Consider the following 20,200-nt stretch of genomic DNA (forward strand, 5'->3'; position numbering starts at 1 on the left):
TTAAAAAATAAGCATTTTCAACCAGAAATAAGGAGCATCGTTAAAAACTAAGACGAATGGAAATTATCCCGTATATGAAGTGAGCTACCTCCTCCCAAATACCTTGTTCTTTGTGTTAGACTTTGACTTTTCATCCCAATTAAATTAAAAAATAAGCATTTTCAACTAGAAATAAGGAGCATCGTTAAAAACCAAGACGAATGGAAATTATACCGTATATGATGTGAGCTGCCCCCTCCGAGATACCTTGTTCTTTATGTTAGACTTTGACTTTTCATCCCAATTAAATTAAAAAATAAGAATTTTCCACTAGAAATAAGGAACATCGTTAAAAACTAAGGCGAATGGAAATTATCCCGTATATGAAGTGAGCTACCCCCTCCGAAATACCTTGTTCTTTATGTTAGGCTTTGACTTTTCATCCCAATTAAATTAAAATATAAGCTTTTTCAACCAGAAATAAGGAGCAGCGTTAAAAACTAAGACAAATGGCAATTATCCGGTATATGAAGTTAGCTGCCCCCTCCGAGATACTTTGTTCTTTATGTTAGACTTTGACTTTTCATTCCAATTAAATTAAAAAATAAGCATTTTCAACTAGAAATAAGGAGCATCGTTAAAAACTAAGACGAATCGAAATTATCGCGTATATGAAGTTAGCTACCCCCTCCGAAATACCTTGTTCTTTATGTTAGACTTTGACTTTTCATCCCAATTAAATAAAAAATAAGCATTTTCAACTAGAAATAAGGAGCATCGTTAAAAACTAAGACGAATGGAAATTATCTCGTATATGAAGTGAGCTGACCCCTCCGAAATACCTTGTTCTTTATGTTAGACTTTGACTTTTCATCCCAATAAAATTAAAAAATAAGCACTTTCAACAAGAAATAAGGAGCATCGTTAAAAACTAAGAGGAATGGAAATTATCTCGTATATGAAGTGAGCTACCCCCTCCGAAATACCTTGTTCCTTATGTTAGACTTTTCATCCCAATTAAATTAAAAAATAAGCATTTTCAACTAGAAATAAGGAGCATCGTTAAAAACTAAGACGAAAGCAAATTATCCCGTATATGAAGTGAGCTGCCCCCTTAAATTAAAAAATAAGCATTTTCAAACTAGAAATAAGGAGCATCATTAAAAACTAAGACCTTTAAACTGACAACACTGTTCAAACACCACTTATGTATTATACGGAACCCATCGAAGAAGTAAAGCTATCCGTTATTACAATTCCTTTCTTGTCATCTACACCCCTCTAAGTATCAATTTCTTCGTATAGTATAACGTTAAACTATTTTAAATTGACAACACCGTCCAAACATCACTTGTGTATTATATAGAACGAAATCAACCCATCTCCCCCAAAATGCTTTTCAGCCATTTCTTGTTTAAAATTTTTTTATTTCTAAACTATTTTAAATTGACAACACATCGAAGTATTTGGAAATGCAAAACCCTTTTCTTTTTTTCTCCACCAAATAAGAATCAAATTCGCAAATCCTATCTACCGACACATTCATATCAAACTATTGTTGCCTAAAGGCAATTGTCCAAAACAAATCAGAAACCGCTCTTGATAGCACAGACTTCAAAAATGGAACTGTGGATAACACATGAGCGATAGACAGCTTTCCCTACAAAACCATTCCTAAATACGCAATTTGACAGTCTATTGTTTTCGATTAAAAAAAAAAAAGAAAAAAAAAAAAAAAAAAAAAATTGTGCACGTGAACTCATGACGTACGTTCTTATGAAATTATTATCAATAGCAAAAAAAACAGTTTGCTTGATCTATATAATTACGACCATACTCTCAAAACATGTTTGACCACATTACAACTTGCCAGCTTAATTCATAGTGGCGTGCACAAATAGAATGGCGAGGTACTAAGGAACGTAAAGGCCCCAAATAGCACAGGAAGGAACATAGTCTTCTAGAAATGGAAGTTACATGCTCTGGAAAGGTGCCAAGGAACGTAAATTAAGCAAATAGCATAGGAAGGAACATGGCGTGCTAGAAACTGTACTTAGACCTCTACTGCCCTGGGGGCATATAAATTTTTATAGAAAGCGTTGTCGTAGAAACTTCAAAAAGGGCTCATTCGATTAGAAATTGAAATGGCTAGTGCCCTTTCTAATAGTCGAAAGAGAATGGAAGGCAACAAACACCCCTTCAACGCCCATCATTTCCCCAAAACATCCAATCAAAATTTTGAGATAGCCATTTTGTTAAGCAGTTGAAAGTTCTGGGAATTATACATTTGAGCAGGACACTCCCCCTAAAGTCTTCAGGGTAAGGGTTATAAGTTATGCCCTGGGGGTATGTAAGGTTTTTATTAATATCCTTGTCGTAGAAACTTGAAAAAGGGCTCATTTAATTGGAAATACAAAGGCCTAGTGCCCATTTTAATAGTCGAAAGTGATTGGAGGACAACTAACCCCCCTCTCACGCCCACCTTTTCCCCAAACACAATCAAAATTTTTAGATAGCCATTTTATTCAGCGTAATTGAATGTTTTGAAAATTAGGTCTTTAAGGATTAAAGCAACCCCCCCCCCCCCCCAAAGCCCTCAGGGCAAGGGTTGTAAGTTATGCCCTGGGGGCATATTAGATTTTTATAGAATGCGCTGTTGTAGAAACTTCAAAAAGGGCTAATTCAATTGGAAATTGAAATGGCTAGTGCCCTTTTTAATAGTCAAAAGTGATTGAAGGGCAACTAACCCCCCTCTCACGCCCACCATTTCCCCAAACACATTCAATCAAAATTTTGAGACATCAATTTTGTTCAACATAGTTGAAAGTTCTGGAAATTAGGTCTTTCAGGATGATAACTCCTCAGAGCCCTTAGTACAAGGGTTTTAGGTTATGCCCTGGGGGCATATAAGGTTTATATAGAAAGTTGCTGTCGAAATTTCTAAAAGGGCTTGTTTGATTGGAAATTAAAAGGGCTAGTGCCCTTTTTAATAGTCGAAAGCGATTGGAGAGGAATTTACACCCTCTCACACCCAACATTTCCCCAAACACATTCGATCAAAGTTTAGCGATATCCATTTTCTTCAACGTAGTTGAAAGTTCTGAAAATTGTGTATTAGAGGACGACAAACCCCCCACAGCCCCCAGGGCAAAGGTTGTAAGTTATACACTGGGGGCATATAAGATTTTTATAGATATTGTTGTCGTAAAAACTTCAAAAGGGGTTCATTCAATTGGAAATTGAGAGGGTTAGTGCTCTTTTTAATAGTCGAAATTCATTGGAGGGTAAATAACTCCCCTCTCACGCCCATCATTCACCAAAACACGTACAATAAAAATTTTCAGATAGCCATTTTGTTCAACATAGTAGAAAGTTCTTGAAATTAGGTCTTTGAGGATGACACCCCCCCAACAGCCGTAAGTAAGTTATGCCCTGGAGGCATATAAGATGTTTATAGAAAGCGTTGTCGTAGAAACTCAAAAAGGGCTCATTCGATTGGAAATAGAAAGGCATAGTTCCCATTTTAATAGTCGAAAGTGATTGGAAGGTTTGACATTTTTATAGTAAAGATCGATGTGGGTACAGTGTATTATTATTTTGTTTTAAACCAGAGCACTTCGTATCGAAGGAGTTGTCGTAGGAACTTCGAAAGGGGCTCATTCGATTGAAAATAGAAAGGACTTATGCCCTTTTTAATAGTCGAAAGTGATTGGAGGGCCACTAATGCCCACCCCACCCTCCCATTTGCTCATTATGTTTAAAAACTAAATATTGTCTTAAGATTAAATCAAAATGCACTGTGTTAATGCTAATTCCTAATGAGGCATCTCAGCCGTATCCCAAGATCGACTGAGGGTATTATGTTCAAACTTTCGAGGCTACTTCTGCTCTTAAAATTCAACCAAATCAAAATGGCGTTTTGATTTACTGAAAAAATTTGCAATTTGCACTTTACAGAAAAAATACAAATGAATGTGCATTGTAAGTTTAATATACATATACTGATATTTAATAATAAAAATGTTAATATTATTTGATTTATTAACGTTATAAAAGTAGAAACATATATATTTTTCCAGTAAAGTGCAAATTATGTTCTGGCCTTGAGAAGGCTTAGGGGTTTTGAGCCAACTCATGTTAATTTGTGATTGTTTTGAGTTTGACTTGGTTATTTATTGTAATTTCTGTTCGTTTTGGGTTTCATTTATTTATCGGTGCTGATTTGTGGTAGTTTCACGCTTGGTAGATAATTTGATTTTATTTTTTCTCATTTTTGGTTTAATGGAGTTCTTTTACTTTTCTTTCAAAATTTTATTTTGTGGAAAAAGTTTTTTTTAATTAGCAGAGGAAGCTATCCGGTACAATGAAAACACATAAACACATCTGAAAAAGCAAGTGCAAATGGAACATTAGCTCTTTTGAACCAGGAAGTACATTTTGGGCGCAAATACCATGATATTAATAGCTTTTGTTTTAAGACGCTTAACTCACTTGACTACAAGATCGTAAGAAATCGGGATAACATTCCCTGTATAAGAGAATTTGGCAGACATATGTTAATTAATTTCGAATATACCGCATGCACTGAGAAATTTACGTTCGAAAAAATCCTTGAATAATCTGAAAACCCATCGTGAAGGAGATATGTTACACTTGACGTTCTCATCTTTGAACTTGGAGCTGTTCAGCACTTGATTCGACTCGCTCCGATTTTAGGGAAAATGTTTACCACACAATCGGCTTTTTCCAAGCTGCTTAAATAGCTTGTCTCTCAACTAGGCCAATACATAAATTTCATAAATTACGCAACAAAAACAAATTTCATAAATTACCATTTCCCGAAAAACAAAAAAAACAAAAATTTCATAAATTACGCCCATTAAAAAAAATATATAAAATCAACTAAAGTAACATATGCACTTCAAAACATTCAGCCCTAAATAAAGAAAAAGGTAAATTATAATTATGGAATATATTTTATATATTATATTTTTATTAAAAATATATTTATTATATTTATTCAATCATAACGTGTAATACATATTTTTACATGTTACGAACAAGAACGCATCCAGGACTTTTTCGGGAGGGGGGTGGTACAAAACTTGAAAAAACTTATCAAAAATTTGTTTAAATTCATTTTTATTGCGTTTTTACGAGTCGTAACTTCCGAATAGATGTTTCTGAGACAAGTCAAAGCAATGAATTTTAAAAAGTTTTTATTCAAATCAAGGAAAAGGTGCCTATAGGACTAGCAGTCTGTAAACTAATTTCAAAGAGCTTGTATGTTTAGCGTAAGAAAATAAAATTTAAGCCCCATCTTGATTAGAGTCATAAGGATTCTACACTTTAGTAAGCATAACATTAAGTGAGAACACCCATAAAAAAAAATCAACGCAATAGCCAAGACTACTGAAAAGGACTAATGATGGTAGATTGTTTCAGTAAAGCACTGATGACGCTCAGGTCTTTAGAAGGATTAGTTAGCCCTTCACCTGTTTGTGGTAATTTCTGTTCGTTTTTAGGCCGACTTGATTTTCGTTGTAATTTCTGTCTGCTTTAGGTCTCATCTATATATTGATAGTGATTCCTGTTTTTCTTAAGCTTCAATTATTACGTGACTTTATTTCTGATCATCTTTGATTTAATCTAGCTCTTTACTTTTCCTTCGAAAACTTCTTTCTGGAAAAAAATTCTAGCTTAATTTCTATCCGTTTTAATTAACATTGCTTTTTAATTGGTTACTAAAAGGAATATTTGTAAAGCATTTCTCGGTTTTCCTCCTTAAAAATCAAGATTTTGTTTTAATACATATGTTTTGTAAAAAATTTGGAACAAATTTTAATAATAATTGAAATATAGAAATTTGGTTGTCTGGGTAGGGGGAATATCATTCAAATAAATGGAATAAAAATCTGAAGCAATCATGTTACAACCTTGACTAGAGACGAATATTGATTTACCATTTCATTATATTAATCTTTTTTTGTTATATTTTGTTTTAGCTATGTTTTTTTGTTTAAATAAATAGTTTTTGAGGTCACTTATTAAAAACAGTTCGGATTTGTTGTTCTGAAAAGAAAACAATAACAACAGGATGTCAAGAGTCAACGAAACCAAATTTGTTTCCGAGTATTCAGGGTCTGAAATTTTATGCAGAACAAAATAATATATTTTTTTTAGATATTTCACACTAAGAATCAACGCAACTATATTCTTTGCAAACACTTTGTGTCCTTGATAACCCCCTTTAGCACTTCAATTCAAAATTTTAAATCTACTTGGTCTCCCTGTCCAATATCCCCCCAAAGTTTCAGACTGATTCCTTAGGCCATTACTTTATAACCTTGGTCGTACCTGGATGCACATAGAGTCTTTTGATTTAGATTGACGTTCCTTTCAACTTTCCCTGAAAGTTTCAACTTAATACCCTTAACATTGCAGGGCGTATCTGCAAAATACTCATGAGATATTGCAGACGCGCCTTTTTGACGACCTGGATGTACAAAGTGAGTTTTGATTTAGTTCAACATCCCCCTCAATATTTTCTGGAAGTTTCAAATTAATAGCTTATCCGTCCCTGAGATATTGCAGATAATCTATTTTGAAAATCCTACTGCAAATAGTGTTTTTGGATTTAGTTCAACATCTTCCTCCGCAATCTCTGAAAATTTCGACATAATACCCTTAACCATACCTGAGATATTGCATATATGCTCTTTTGACAACCGGAGTTTCTTTTGATTAAGTTCAAAATACCCCCAACTTTCTCTGAAAGTTTCAACTTAATGCCCTTAGCTGCTCCTTAGGTGTTACACATGTGCTATTTTGATAACAATAATGCACATAGTGTCTTTTCATTTAGTTCAATACTCCCCTTAACATTCCCTGACAGTTTCAACTTAATACCTTTAGCCTTTTGAACTAAAAACTTTGGTCATATGTCTTTGGGGGTTCAGAGGAGAGAGGCAACTAAAAGGCGGAGTGACATGGGTGTTGGTAAACCTCCAATCTCTTTGCCCTTTTAGAAAGGGCAGTGGACTTTACAAATTCCAAACAAATGAGCTTCCTCCAAAGTTTCTACGACAAGAGCAGGGCCCCAGCATTTTTACTGGGGGGGGGGGGCAAGAGGGGTCCATATCCGGATAGTCAAGGGGCATTGAATATATAATAATTTTATTCTTCACATTATTTGGGGTGGAACTGCCCCCTCCCCCCCCCAAACGACATCCATGTGTTGGAACTAAAACAAGAACCAAGAACCTTTCCTCAGATTTTTATTTGTAACTGAAATTGACGAATACTCTTAAGGAGAAGCAGGAAATTCTGAAATTGATTTCATTTTAAAAAGATAGAAATCGTACTGTAATATAGCAGAAGGCTCCTTCCAAATATAATAATATTTTTGCAGAAATATAAAAATACCCTATCTGTTGAAAATGTTATGGGTTCAAAGCGGCAGGTGGAAATGAAATTTTGCAAAAGCGGTAGAATATAGACCGGACTCTCTCCTGTTAAGAAAATATGAAGAAACACAATAGTGTTAGCAGAAAGAAGACATGTGGGGCGAAAAAATTGGTAAAACCTCTGCCAAGAGTCATCTTGTAAAACTGGACTATAGCTCGGGCACGCATCTCTTGCGATTTTTTCAGCTTTTCTTTCAACACTGAGGTAGCAAGTGTTTCAGTAGCCTTAAAAGTGTAGTCAAATTGGAGACCTAAGTAGCTCAGAGAAAACTATGTCGGAATTGTTGATGAACTACCATCAATAAGTTATGGGAGCTTGGTGAGACGAACCGTAAAAAAACAACTCAGTATTCGAGAAGGCGACTTAGACGCCGGTCTCGTTGAGACCAGTGCAAACCATGTCAGTCGCATTTTAGAGATTTTGCAGAATATAATCTTCATAGCAGTTTCGGTAAATTTTCTGATTAACTCAATAATGAGATAGCTAAGAAATAGGCATATCTTTAGAATCATAATTTCACCCTAAATCCAAATATAACATTCATTTGCATTAGAAGTGAACTCTAACTCTCCTATAATGTGCAAATACACACTCTGAATTCTATGCATGCACTGAATTCTCCGTAAGTAACGATTTTTTTCAAACTGAGTTAACATTTTTTTTTCAAAATAATGGAAAATCCGTTGCATATATACCACTCAGGGTGTATATTTGCATGTTAAGGGGGAGAGGGGGGTAAAGTGTCTTCACTTAACCAAATAAAATAATAAAAAGCTTATTTTCACTGTCCTTGGGACTTCAACTTTGACATTATTGGCTTTGGCACAACTTTGGCATATTTATTAGCCATATAGAAAGTAGGATCGAAAAAGGTAAGGCATGTTGTAATATCATAGGCAGCGCGCTAGCGCTGTCTAAGTAAAGAACGATGTGGGCACAATGTGTTTTTTTTTTGTTTTTTCTCCATACCCGGGCACTTCGTACCGAAGGAGTTCTCGTAGAAAGTTCGAAAAGGGCTCATTCGATTGGAAATTGAGAGTGGCTAGTGCCCTTTTTAATAGTCGAAAGTGATTGGAGGGCAACTAGCCCCCCCACGCCCATCATTCCCCCAAACACATCCAATCAAACTTTTGAGATAGCCACTTTGTTCAGCGTAGTTGATTTCCAGATAGAAAACATTTTTTTGAGGAGGACACTCCCCCACAACCAACGGGGCAAGGGTTTTCAGTTATGCCCTGAGGGCATATAAGGTTTTTTATAGAAGGCGTTGTAGTAGAAACTTCAAAAAAGGCTCATTCCATTGGAAATTCAAAGGTCTAGTGCACTTTTTATTAGTCGAAAGTGATTGGAGGGCAACTAGCCCCCCCCACGCCCATCATTCCCCCAAATACATCCAATAAAATTTTGAGATAGCCATTTTTTTCAGCGTAGTTGATTTCCAGATAGAAAATATCTTTTTGTGTAGGACACTCCCCCACAACCCTCGGGGCAGGGGTTTCAAGTTATGCCCTTTTTTATAGAAGGCGTTGTCGTAGAAACTTCAAAAAAGGATCTATCGATTGGAAAATTCAAAGGGCTAGTGCAGTTTTTAATAGTCAAAAGTAATTGGAATGCAACTAGCCCCCCTCCCCACACCCCTCATTCCCCCAAACACATCCAATCAAAATTTTGAGATAGCCATTTTGTTAAGCGTAATTGATTTCCAGATAGGAAATTTGTTTTTGAGGAGGACACTACCCCAAAACCCACGGGGCAAGGGTTTTAAGTTTTGCCCTGGGGGCATATAAGGTTTTATAGAAGGCGTTGACACAGAAACTTCAAAAAAGGCTCATTCGATTGGAAATTCAATGGGATAGCGCCCGTTTTAATAGTCGAACGCGATTGGAGGGCAACTAGCCCCCCCCTGTGCCCATCATTCCCCCAAACACATCCAATCAAAATTTGAGATAGCCATTTTGTTCAGCGTAGTTGATTTCCAGATAGAAAATATTTTTTTGAGGAGGACACTTCCTTACAACCCTCGGGCCAAGGGTTTTAAGTTATACCCTGGGGGTATATAAGGTTTTTATAGAAGGTGTTGTCGTAGAAACTTCAAAAAAGGTTAATTCGATTTGAAATTCAAAGGGCTAGTACCCTTTCTAATAGTCGAAAGTGATTGGAGGGCAACTAGCGCTACTAGTGCAAAATTTGCACTTTACTGAAAAATATAAATGTTTTTACTTTTATAACTTTAATAAATCATATAATACTAACATTTTGATCACTAAATATCAGTATATGTATATTTAACTGACAATGTACATTCATTTGTATTTTTTCAGTAAAGTGCAAATTTTGTTCTGGCCTTGGGAAGGCATAGGGGTGTTGCGCCCAACTTATGTTAATTTCTGCTCGTTTTGAGTTTGAGTCGGTTAATCATTGTAATTTCTGTTCGTTTTGGGTTTCATTTATTTATCAATGCTGATTTGTGGTAGTTTCACGCTTGGTAGATTATTTGATTTTAGTTTTGCTCATTCTTGTTTAATGGAGTTCTTTACTTTTCTGTGAAAAACTTATTTTGTAAAAATTTTTTTAGTTAATTTCTGTTCGTTTTATATTGACATAGTCTTTTCAGGGAAAAAGAAAATAATACTTTAAATCTTTTTTTAAGACTTTATAGTTTGGCCTGCTATTTGTATGCCGGAGAAAGATTTTCAGCAATTTTTAACAACATACACTCTTTTAAAAATCTGGACACAAATAGTGCTGTTTAATTTAGTTTCGTAACTCCTCTAGTTGACCTGTATTAGAAAACTTGATGCCATTCGAAAAAAATCTGTCTACTTTCTTTGATAGCTTGGATACACTTACGCTATTTGGATTTGGTTAAATTTCAAGGCAGAAGTAGCCCCGAACGTTTGAACATAATACCCTCAGTCGTTCTTGGGATACTGCTGAGATGCCTTATTGGGAATGAGCATTATCACAGTACATTTTCATTTTATCTTAAGTCAATATTTAGTTTTCAAACATATAAAAATTGGATTTGAGGAAGACTAAAATCTATTTAATAAATCATATACAACGACTTTCGATATAAACTTTATATGCCCCCAGGGCATAACTTACAACCCATGCTCTGAGGGCTCTGAGGGGGTTATGATCCAAAACGACCTAATTTCCAGAACTTTCAACTGAGTTGAACAAAATGGATATCTCAAAATTTGATTGGATGTGTTTTGGGAAATGGTGGGCGTGAGAGGGGCGTTAGTCGCTATCCAACCCCTTTCAACTATTAAAAAAGGCACTAGCCCTTTCAATTTTCAATTGAATGAGCCCTTTTGAAGTTTCTACGACAACACTTTCAATAAAAACTTTATATGCCCCCAGGGCATAACTTACAACCCATGCCCTGAAAGCTGTGGGGGGAGGGGTTATCATCCTTAAAGACCTAATTTCCAAATTTTTTAACTACGTTGAATAAAATGGCTATCTAAAAATTTTGATTGGATGTGTTTTGGGTAAAGGTGGGCGAGAGAAGGGGTTTAGTTGCCCTCAAATCACTTTTGACTGTTAAAAACGGTACTAGTCCTTTGAATTTCAAATCGAATGAGTCCTTTTTCAAGTTTCTACGACAAAGATTTCAATAAAAACCTTACATTCCCCCAGGGCATAACTTATAATCCTTGCCCTGAGGGTTGTGGGTGAGTGTCCTCCCTAAAAATATGTTTTCTATCTGGATATCAACTACCCTGAACAAAATGGCTATCTCAAAATTTTTATTGGATGTGTCTGAGGGAATGATGGGTATGGGGGGGAGCTAGTTGCCCTCCAATCTATTTCGACTATTAAAAAGGGTAGTAGCCCTTTGCACCCAACATAAGTTGGGCGCAAAACCCCTATGCCTTCCCAAGGCCAGAACAAAATTTGCACTTTACTGAAAAAATACAAATGAAAGTGCATTGTCAGTTTAATATACATATACTGATATTTAGTAATCAAAATGTTAATATTATTTGATTTATTAAAGTTATAAAAGTAAAAAAAAATTTATTTTTCAGTAAAGTGCAAATTTTGTTCTGGTCTTGGGAAGGCATAGGGGTTTTGCGCCCACCTTGTGTTAATTTCTGCTCGTTTTGAGTTTGACTCGGTTAATCATTGTAATTTCTGTTCGGTTTGGGTTTTATTTGTTTATCAATGCTGATTTGTGGCAGTTTCGCGCTTGGTAGATTATTTGATTTTAGTTTTGCTCATTTTTTGTTTAATGGAGTTCTTTACTTTTCTTTGAAAAACTTATTTTGTGGAAAAAGTTTTTGTAATTAATGGTATTAAGAAGTCAGCTTAGGCATATTAAAAAGATCCAAGTAATTAAAGAGGTTTTCAGGGCTAAAATCTTAGGCGTAATGCACTAGCCTATGGTTCTAAGGTTTGGGGGTATGTGAAGGGAGATAGGCTAGAAACAGTGCAATTAGGATATTATAAGAGGTGGCTAGGGATAAATAAGGATAAAAATAGTTTAGTAGTCAAAGGTGATTTAGGTTTATTTTCTTTAAGAAGTCGTAGGCTAATTAACATGGTTAGGCCTTGTGAAAAAATTTTACTGGTGCCTAGGGTACGGGTGATGAAGGCGGCTTATTTAGAAATGTTGAAGGACAGCTCAGGCAGGGGGTGGCCACACCGAATGAAGAGTGTATTAGATCAGTGTGGACTAAGCCATGTGTGGGGGAAAGGTTTAGGGCTCGAGGATATGGGGGACCAAGTAAGTAGATTCATTGAAAGGATTTTACAGGACCAAGAAATACAGGCATGGCAGGCCTAGCGTTCACTTCCGAATTCACTGGGTCTTTATTGTCGGTCGAAGGAGATTTGGGGTGAAGTTTTATTTTTTAAGGTGGGTTTGAATAAAAATGAAATAAAGTTATTAATGGAAATGAGGGCTGAGAGTTTTCCAATGGGTCAAAGGAGAAAGTTTATCGGGAGGGAAAGGTCAAAGGCTGGTCATTATTTTTGTCCTATGTGTGGAGGTTTAGATGAAAGTGTTTATCACTTGATCTGTAAATGTGAGGAGCTGAGTGTTTGAAGACTTGAAGTGTTTGGTAGGGGGGGATTATGGTTTTGAGTGGTTGGTGATAGTGTCTGCGGATGTGTTTTTATGGGTATCAGAAGCTTGGCACGGTTCCTTCGTCTCGCGATGAATCATAGAAGTAGATTTCTGTAGGATTAGGTTAGGATTTGTGCAATTTCTTTGTAATAGTTCTTTTATTTATATATCTTGTCATGACCTATAGGCTTTTAGCGCAAATAAATTCTATTCTATTCTATTGACCTCAAACTTTATTACCTGAGGCTCGATCTTTCTGTCTTTCATACATGTTGCTTCAAAATCCAAAACTATAAAATATTTGAAAACTTGCTTTTGTATTTTATTTGTCATGGCACGGCTCATTTTTGGGTCGTTCACTTGCAAGCTAGAAAAGAAAAAAGAAACGTTTTTATCGCTACTGACTTTTTAAGTTCTTAAAGTACCACAGAATTCAAAATCAAAACATTTCCTTCCCTTTTCTGGACCCATTTCAGGTCTTTATATATATGAAAACCGAAAACCGCGATTTTTAAAGATTTTTCTTTTGGTTGTTTCAAAGGTTTGAAGTTTTTAAGACAATACCACATATTCGTCAGTGTTGCCAAGTTGAATCGTTAGAATATATATGCAAAACTAGTCAGTTAAACCTGACAAAGCCTATTAACAATCTATTATAAGTAGCCTATTAACAATCTGCTGATTCCCAAGACAACCTTCAAAGGGAAGCTAAACCTTCTTAAACCTTCTTAAACCTTCTTAAGCTATGAAGTACAATATGTTTTCAGCTTATAAAAATGCTCTTTTCTGTATTGCCGTGACAAGTACTTTATTTTCTAAAACGTATTTACGAGGACACTCAATTTGACACAAAAATAACTATTTCAAAGCGTAAACTGAAAACCAAACGCCATAAATCTTAGGTGGACGTACCCCCCCCCCCCCCTTCGCAGAAAACCCAAAAAAAGCATTGAGAACAACCAGCTAAGATTAAAAAAACAAACTTAACAATTTTAGACCTTCCCCCAAATCCTAATCTAGGGTACTTCCCGAGTCCATCTCTGAGTAAGATAGGGATAAAACAAAATTGCTGATACCCCCTTTTTATTTGGTAATTTTAAGGAAAAAACTGAAAGCTAATCTGTCGATGAATTTTTCGAATTTTTCGATCGATACTGCTTTTTTGTGCTTTCATTGGTTAATTTGCTTTGTGCTTTGTCCGTAAAATGCCAAATGAAAACAGGAGTTAAGAAGTTTTAATATTTTTTTGAACTTCTCTAATTTAGAGATCAGATATTCAAAGAAATTGACACAAACTTTTAGATTCATAGTGTACAAGTAATACTATGGCTATTGATTATTTGAAATAGCAGTGGACGTGGTCTCGGCAAGAAGTCTTGCAGGCGCGATTTTGTTAGTAAGAAAATATGAAGTGTTAAATTGGGAGAAAAAAATAAGAGATTTACTGAATAAAATAAAGATTTATTAAATTCTAATAAAGTAAAAATGTTAAAAAGGCTTTTAAATTACTTTCATCTCGAAAAAATTAAAAATTTTTCAATTCAAAATGAAAATTTTTCAACTCAAAACGAACACATGAAGTAGTCATGAATTTCGTTCAGCAATCATTATTTATTATAAATTAAACTATAAACAATCGTTATAAATTAATAAGTACTTGGTTTCAGTTAAATTATGAATTCTTTTATGTTGAAATTTAAGAATTTGAGCATTTTACATTTTTGAAAAATTCATAACAGAAAATAAAATCACTTTTTCTCGTAATATCAATTTAGAGCATACAAGTATTATCAGTTTATGCTGGATTACATAATTATTATTGTTTCAGCTGTAATAAGTATTCTGTATTCAAAGTCATAAAAATCAAATTTGAATAAAACTTTCGTACAAACCGATTTAGAAAATCGTAATTTAACGTTTTGAAATTATTAAATCATCGGGTTTCTAATAAATGCATAAAAATAATTGAAATCGCACTCAGATATATTTATTACGCAAATTAGATTATCAGAACCAGCCTTTAGAAAAATCTAGATATAAAGTTGACAGCTCTAAGAGATGTTTTCCAAATTATGTCCCACCACGTTATCACGTTAGAAACAAAGCATTGGGTTATATCTTGGAATGTTTCCATAGCTTCATATCTAGCATAATTTCCTGGCACATTTCTTGAATATTACTTTTAACCACTTTTATTGCATTGCATAAGATACTCTAATTTTTACTGTTTGTTTATTTTTTGCTATTATTTTAGAAATGTTAACTGGAACTACTTATCTGCTGTAAACTTTTTTCTCCTTAGCTTCAGTTTTGATGAGACTATTTTTCTTTCGAATTACTTACTGCAGAATGAGCCTGCATTCAGGACTCTAGTTGTTGAACGAAAAAAAAAACACTTTAAAACACACTTTTATCTCCAAATGTATTGAAAAGCAATAAATACTGTACACAAGGCCGTATAAAAGGGGGTTAGGGTGTTTGATCCCCCCCCCCCGAAATGTTTGTCCGACTCGTAAAAACGTAACAAAAATGAATATAAACAAATCTTTGATGCACACTCAAGAACTATGCTGTGTAAGATCTAGCAAAAACCGGTTTGCTTTCCTGGATAAGTTATTATTTACTGATTTTAAATGAGAAAACTGCGATGTATGTATATTTTCATTAAATTTCATTTCGTTTAATATGTAGAAGTGGTTAGGGCCTGGGTTTGGTTATTAATATAATGCGTTCTGCGCGGCCTGATTTCCATAATTCCTTGTCGTAGTTTCCATATTGTGTTTTTAAAGTATTATAGTATCAGTATTATTTGGTATATTTTATTAGGATTAACCTAACTTCACTTGCTGAGTGAGTTCCGCTTAACACATAAGCACCATTTTTTCTTGTAACCCCCACCCCTGAAAAAAAATTCGGAATACATTCTTGATTATACATGTATACATTTTAAACTGCCTGCTTTTGTTCGGAAGAGAAAAGAAAAAAAATTTGTAATTTTTCAGCACAGTTCATATAATTATCCAGTATGATCATTCCCTATCTCACCCATTATAAAAACCCAGACCGGGGTGCGAGTGCTCCAGAGAACGTAGAAACATAAGCGGCGTCAGATCTTTTCATGGGTAGACAAGTCAGACGCGAAACAATCGGAAACAAGTGGAAACCCGCTATTACGAATAATGCACTTTACGCGAAACAATAGGAAACAAGTGGAAACCCGCTATTAATAACTGCACGAAGAAGTGGGAGGAGATTTTTGTTCGCACCGAGAACGAAAACCAGAAATGATCTGCGATAAGCTTACTGGATAATTATATGAACTGTGTTTTTCAGTAAACTGGAAGAATTGAAATTTCTTCCGACTAGAATAAGGTCGTGAAGCAGTAATGACATAATGTTTCAGTCATGGCTAAAGGTCAAATCTGATGATTTCACACTTCTGAAGGGATTTCCGATATCAGTTACCTCAGCTGTGCTCAAAGAGATGGTCAGTAGGGCTATTTAAAAGAGGAGGACGAAAGTGTTTTCGAACATGTTTCCCATGTGATTTTCCCTTTGAGATACCAAGGACATTAAAATAAAAAACATTTTTCGTCCCCTGGATCTATCATAGGTATAATCATAACTGAAAACTGCGATTTTCAAAGATTTTTCATTTGGTTGTTTCAAGTCCAGTTTTTAGGGCAGTATCAAATTTTGGCCAGTGTTGCCACGTTGAACCATGAAAACCCGCGGAGAGGACATCCGCGAGGACATGTGTTTGAATCCTGGAGTTGCTGGTTATTTGGTTTGGAACAGGGGTCAGTGGCATGACTCTGTTAGCTCAGCCAGAATTAACCCAGCTCTAAATAAGTACCTAGAGAAATTTGCGGAAGGTAAAAAGAAAACATTTACAATATGTTAATTTTGTTAAGGACAATTACACCTTCAAATAAAGCTACACTCCCTGAAGCTATTTGGGGCCATATTTTTTAGCTTATTTTTTGTCGATTTTTCACAGATGTTTTTTTCCCATTTGGTGCCCGCTAGTACCAAAAACTGCATAACCGGATATTGAGGTCTTGTTTAGCTTAAATTGACCGGTTGATTCTTGTTTTGTAGGATAAGTTGTGCTCAAGGCCCTATCCAGGATTTTTGTTCGAGGGGGATTACACAAGAATTTAATAAACGTATCAAAAACTTGTTTACATGCATGTTTGCTACGTTTTTACGAGTCGAACAAAAGTTTTGGGAGTGGTTTTCAAACCCCCTAGCCCCCCTGGAAACAGCCTTGGTTATGTTAGTTCACACTTAACAAACCAAACATTAAATTTTATTTTCACTGTCCATTTTGATTTCGGAACCGCCTAGCAAATAGTTTTTGACAATTACCTCAGAAGCACATAATTGTCAGATCTAGGCATAATAGCAACCAGGGCCAGTTCCAGAATTTATTTTTGGAGGAAGGGGTAAAAAACTGAAAAAACACGAAAATAGTAGCTCCTTCTGAAGCCAGGCTGACTGGCTTTGGTTAAATATATGTCGACAACTCTGAAGTCTTCTTCTCAGATAAAGAGAAGAGACGCGAACCCGGAGTTGCCCTAGTTGTCAGTAAACAAGCAAAGAAGTCGAAGTTGGAATTTGTACCTAGGAATGAAGAATGCTTAAGGCCCGTTTTGAAAACTCCAAGTCGAAAATTGCCGTCGTTGCAGCTCAGCCCCCACAAACGATGCTGGTGGGGACGCCAAGGACAATTTCTATAGGGATTTGAACAGGCAAGTCAATATAGTACCTGAACACGACGTATTAGTTGTGTGTGACAACTTTAATGCAAAAGTTGGTAGTGATAATAGTTTTGTGGCTGGTGTGCTCGGCCGGCATGGCCTGGGTGTTATCAATGACAATGGAGACGTGTGTTTGATATGTACGATAGCCGTGGCCTGTTAGTAGGCGGTTCATGGCTCCCCCGTCGTGAAGTACACAAATATACTTGGACTTAACCTGATGGTACCGAAGCCAGATTGACGAAATATTAGTGAAAAAGCGACATGCAATCGCTGGCGGATGTACGAACTTACCGTGGTGCAGATTCAAGCTCCGACTACCAACTGGGGATTTCCAATTTCAAACTTAAGCTGAAGACCGTGATGAAATACAACAACACTATCAAGTCCTTCGACGTGCAGAGGCTCCGGGACAAGAGTCTTCGACAAGTGTACTGTGTAAATCTTGCTAATAGGTTTGCAAGTCTTTTGACGGAGGACACAACTAGAACAATAAGCGAGAGATGGGAGTCTCATCCCATCAGAGATGGGAGGGAGATGGAGATGGAACAGTAAGCGAGAGATGGGAGTACAATGTGTATCGGGTGCCGCTGAAGAAAACTTCGGGTATTCAAAAAAGAAAAGTGAGCTGCGGATCAGCAACAAATCTTGGAAACTTACGAATGACCGAAAAAAGGCCAAAATCATGTTGGAATCATGCGAGAGCGAGTCCACTGTCAAGTACAAAGATCTTTTGAAATCGAAATATAAGGAAGCCCACAAGGCCGTAAAGCGGTCTATAAGAGCGGAAAAACGGCTCTTTCTTGAGACAAAGGCAACTGAAAAGAGGCAGCTGCCAGTAAGGTCAACAGCCGGACATTCTATCGTATCACAAAGAAAATAGACGGAGATTTCAGAAAGCCGGCTCCTGTGATTGAAAGTAAGACTGGCCAACTTCTTACAAAAAAGGAAGGCATTGATAAGATATGGAAATAATACTTCAATGAGGTACTGAACTTTCCACCGCCTACGAACCTGTATCTCCTCCATCTGAGCTACTGTTTTTACAACTTGACATAAGCGTGCTTGAAGTCAAGGCAGTATTGCATAAAGCGTAAGAATGGCAAAGCTTCAAGGGTTGGCGGCTTACAGCCTGAACTCTAAAAAAAGTATGGAAATGAAGTCATGGCCAAGCCCCTTCACCAGGCTGTTACTCAGATATGGGAAACTAAAAATATTCCCATCGATTTGAAAAAAGGGGTTATTGTCAAGCTCTTTAAGAAAGGCAGAACAACCGACTGCAATAATTTGCGAGATATCACTCTTCAGTCTGTAGAGAGTAAAATTTTGTCTCAAGTACTGCTCAACCGCATTCAGTCAAAAGTTGACGCAATACTACGAGATGAGCAGTATAGTTTTCGACCAGGGAGATCGTTCGCTGATTTGATATTCATTTTGAGGGTACTCACAGAAGAACCAAATGAATGGCAGACTGAGATTATTATTGCCTTCATTGAATTTTTGAGGGCGTTTGACTCAATCTACAGAGACTCACTATGGAGAATACAACAGTATTATAGATTCCCTGACAAGATTGTCCGTATGATTGTCACGCTATGCGAGAATCAGTTAGGGGCTGTACCGACGGATGATGGGGACCTTACCGAATGGTTCAGTGGGAAGTCTGGTTTCCGCCAATGATGTATCCTTTCAACAGGACTATTTGCTATACTCATCGACAATATACATCGAATATGTAGCTTCGCAAGTGGAATCAGGCTGAAAACATCCCATACATTCTGTGACGGTCATTTTGCTGGTGGTCTAACCCTTCTATCTCATTTAAGAGAGGAGCTGCAGAAGAATATCGCAGTGAACTCTAGCACGGCCAAGCGAGCTGGTATTTCAATCAGTACACAGAAAACAAAATTCATACAAAACAATGTCAATACCCTACCTGCCCCACCATTCAAAGTCGGATCCGATGTACTAGAGGAGGTTGAAGAGTTCAAGTACCTTGGTAGTGTCATTAAATGTGGGGAAGCCTTGAGCGGAAAATTCCCAAATGTATTGCATTTGGGAATGCAAGCCCCATAACGCCCCGCCGCCCATGAATACGGCCTTGACAGAAACAGTACTGAAATAATAGATGGAGATGCGGTGCCTTAAAAAATCTCGTCCGACATAAACCTTTTTAGTTTGTTTGGATAAACTATTTAATTTTATTGGGAAGTCTTGCCATAACTTGTATAGCTTTGATAAGAGATCCGAATAAATGACCAAAAACCAACACTAACTTTCTCACTAATCTTAGAAAACCATTTAACTTCTCGGGTTTTGTGCCGAAGATAGAGACAATTAGTTTTAATGAAACAGGAATGGGCAGTTCCTAAAAGTGTTCTAGAATAACTTCTAGGCAAACACTAAAAATCAGTTCAAGGGAATTATCATCTGAGCAATTTGGCCGCTTTGGGAATTCTCTGTGGTGCCATTCGCTTTGATTTAAAAGCTAGCCGACAAAAGGGACTTTTAATTTCACTGTCGTTTCAGTCAAATTTCATAGTTTAACCGCAAATTCACGATAGCTCGCCCTTTGGGAGAATTTGTATGGTCCCTTTGTCTTTGTGATGATCAGCCGAAGCTGAGGCTCACAAAACGATTTAATAGCACCTCATCCTCTTAAGTACCTTCACGGCACCTTACCCTTCAGTGATAAAATACGATCCTCGGTTGTTAATTGAGAAAGTTTCCACTTAGTTTGGTTCTATATAAGTCCTATAATAAATTCAAACTTAATACGGCCATTTATTACTATTAATGGTCTTTTCGGCCAACCTTCTAGGGCTAAACAGAAAGCAGGTCATCCTCGTCTGGGGTGGGAGGACGTCATAAAGAAAGATTTAAAGGAAATGCGAACTTCGTGGGCGGGTGT

General features: G+C 36.3%; 1 protein-coding gene across 1 annotated transcript in view; it reads right to left on the minus strand.

Moving 5' to 3' along the window:
- The window catches only part of LOC148944114 (ERI1 exoribonuclease 3-like), a 45,898-nt gene that overhangs the window by 23,696 nt on the left and 2,002 nt on the right, over positions 1 to 20,200 (minus strand). The window contains exon 2 of the mRNA XM_089100363.1: positions 12,767 to 12,893. Coding sequence (XP_088956489.1) covers positions 12,767 to 12,871 — 105 coding nt within the window. The 5' untranslated portion in view covers positions 12,872 to 12,893. The remainder of the gene's footprint in view (positions 1 to 12,766; positions 12,894 to 20,200) is intronic.

Source organism: Artemia sp. Qi Xiang Cuo, chromosome 14, assembly GCF_049724085.1.
Source record: "Artemia sp. Qi Xiang Cuo chromosome 14, ASM4972408v1, whole genome shotgun sequence".
NCBI classification, from domain to species: Eukaryota; Metazoa; Arthropoda; class Branchiopoda; order Anostraca; family Artemiidae; genus Artemia; species Artemia sp. Qi Xiang Cuo.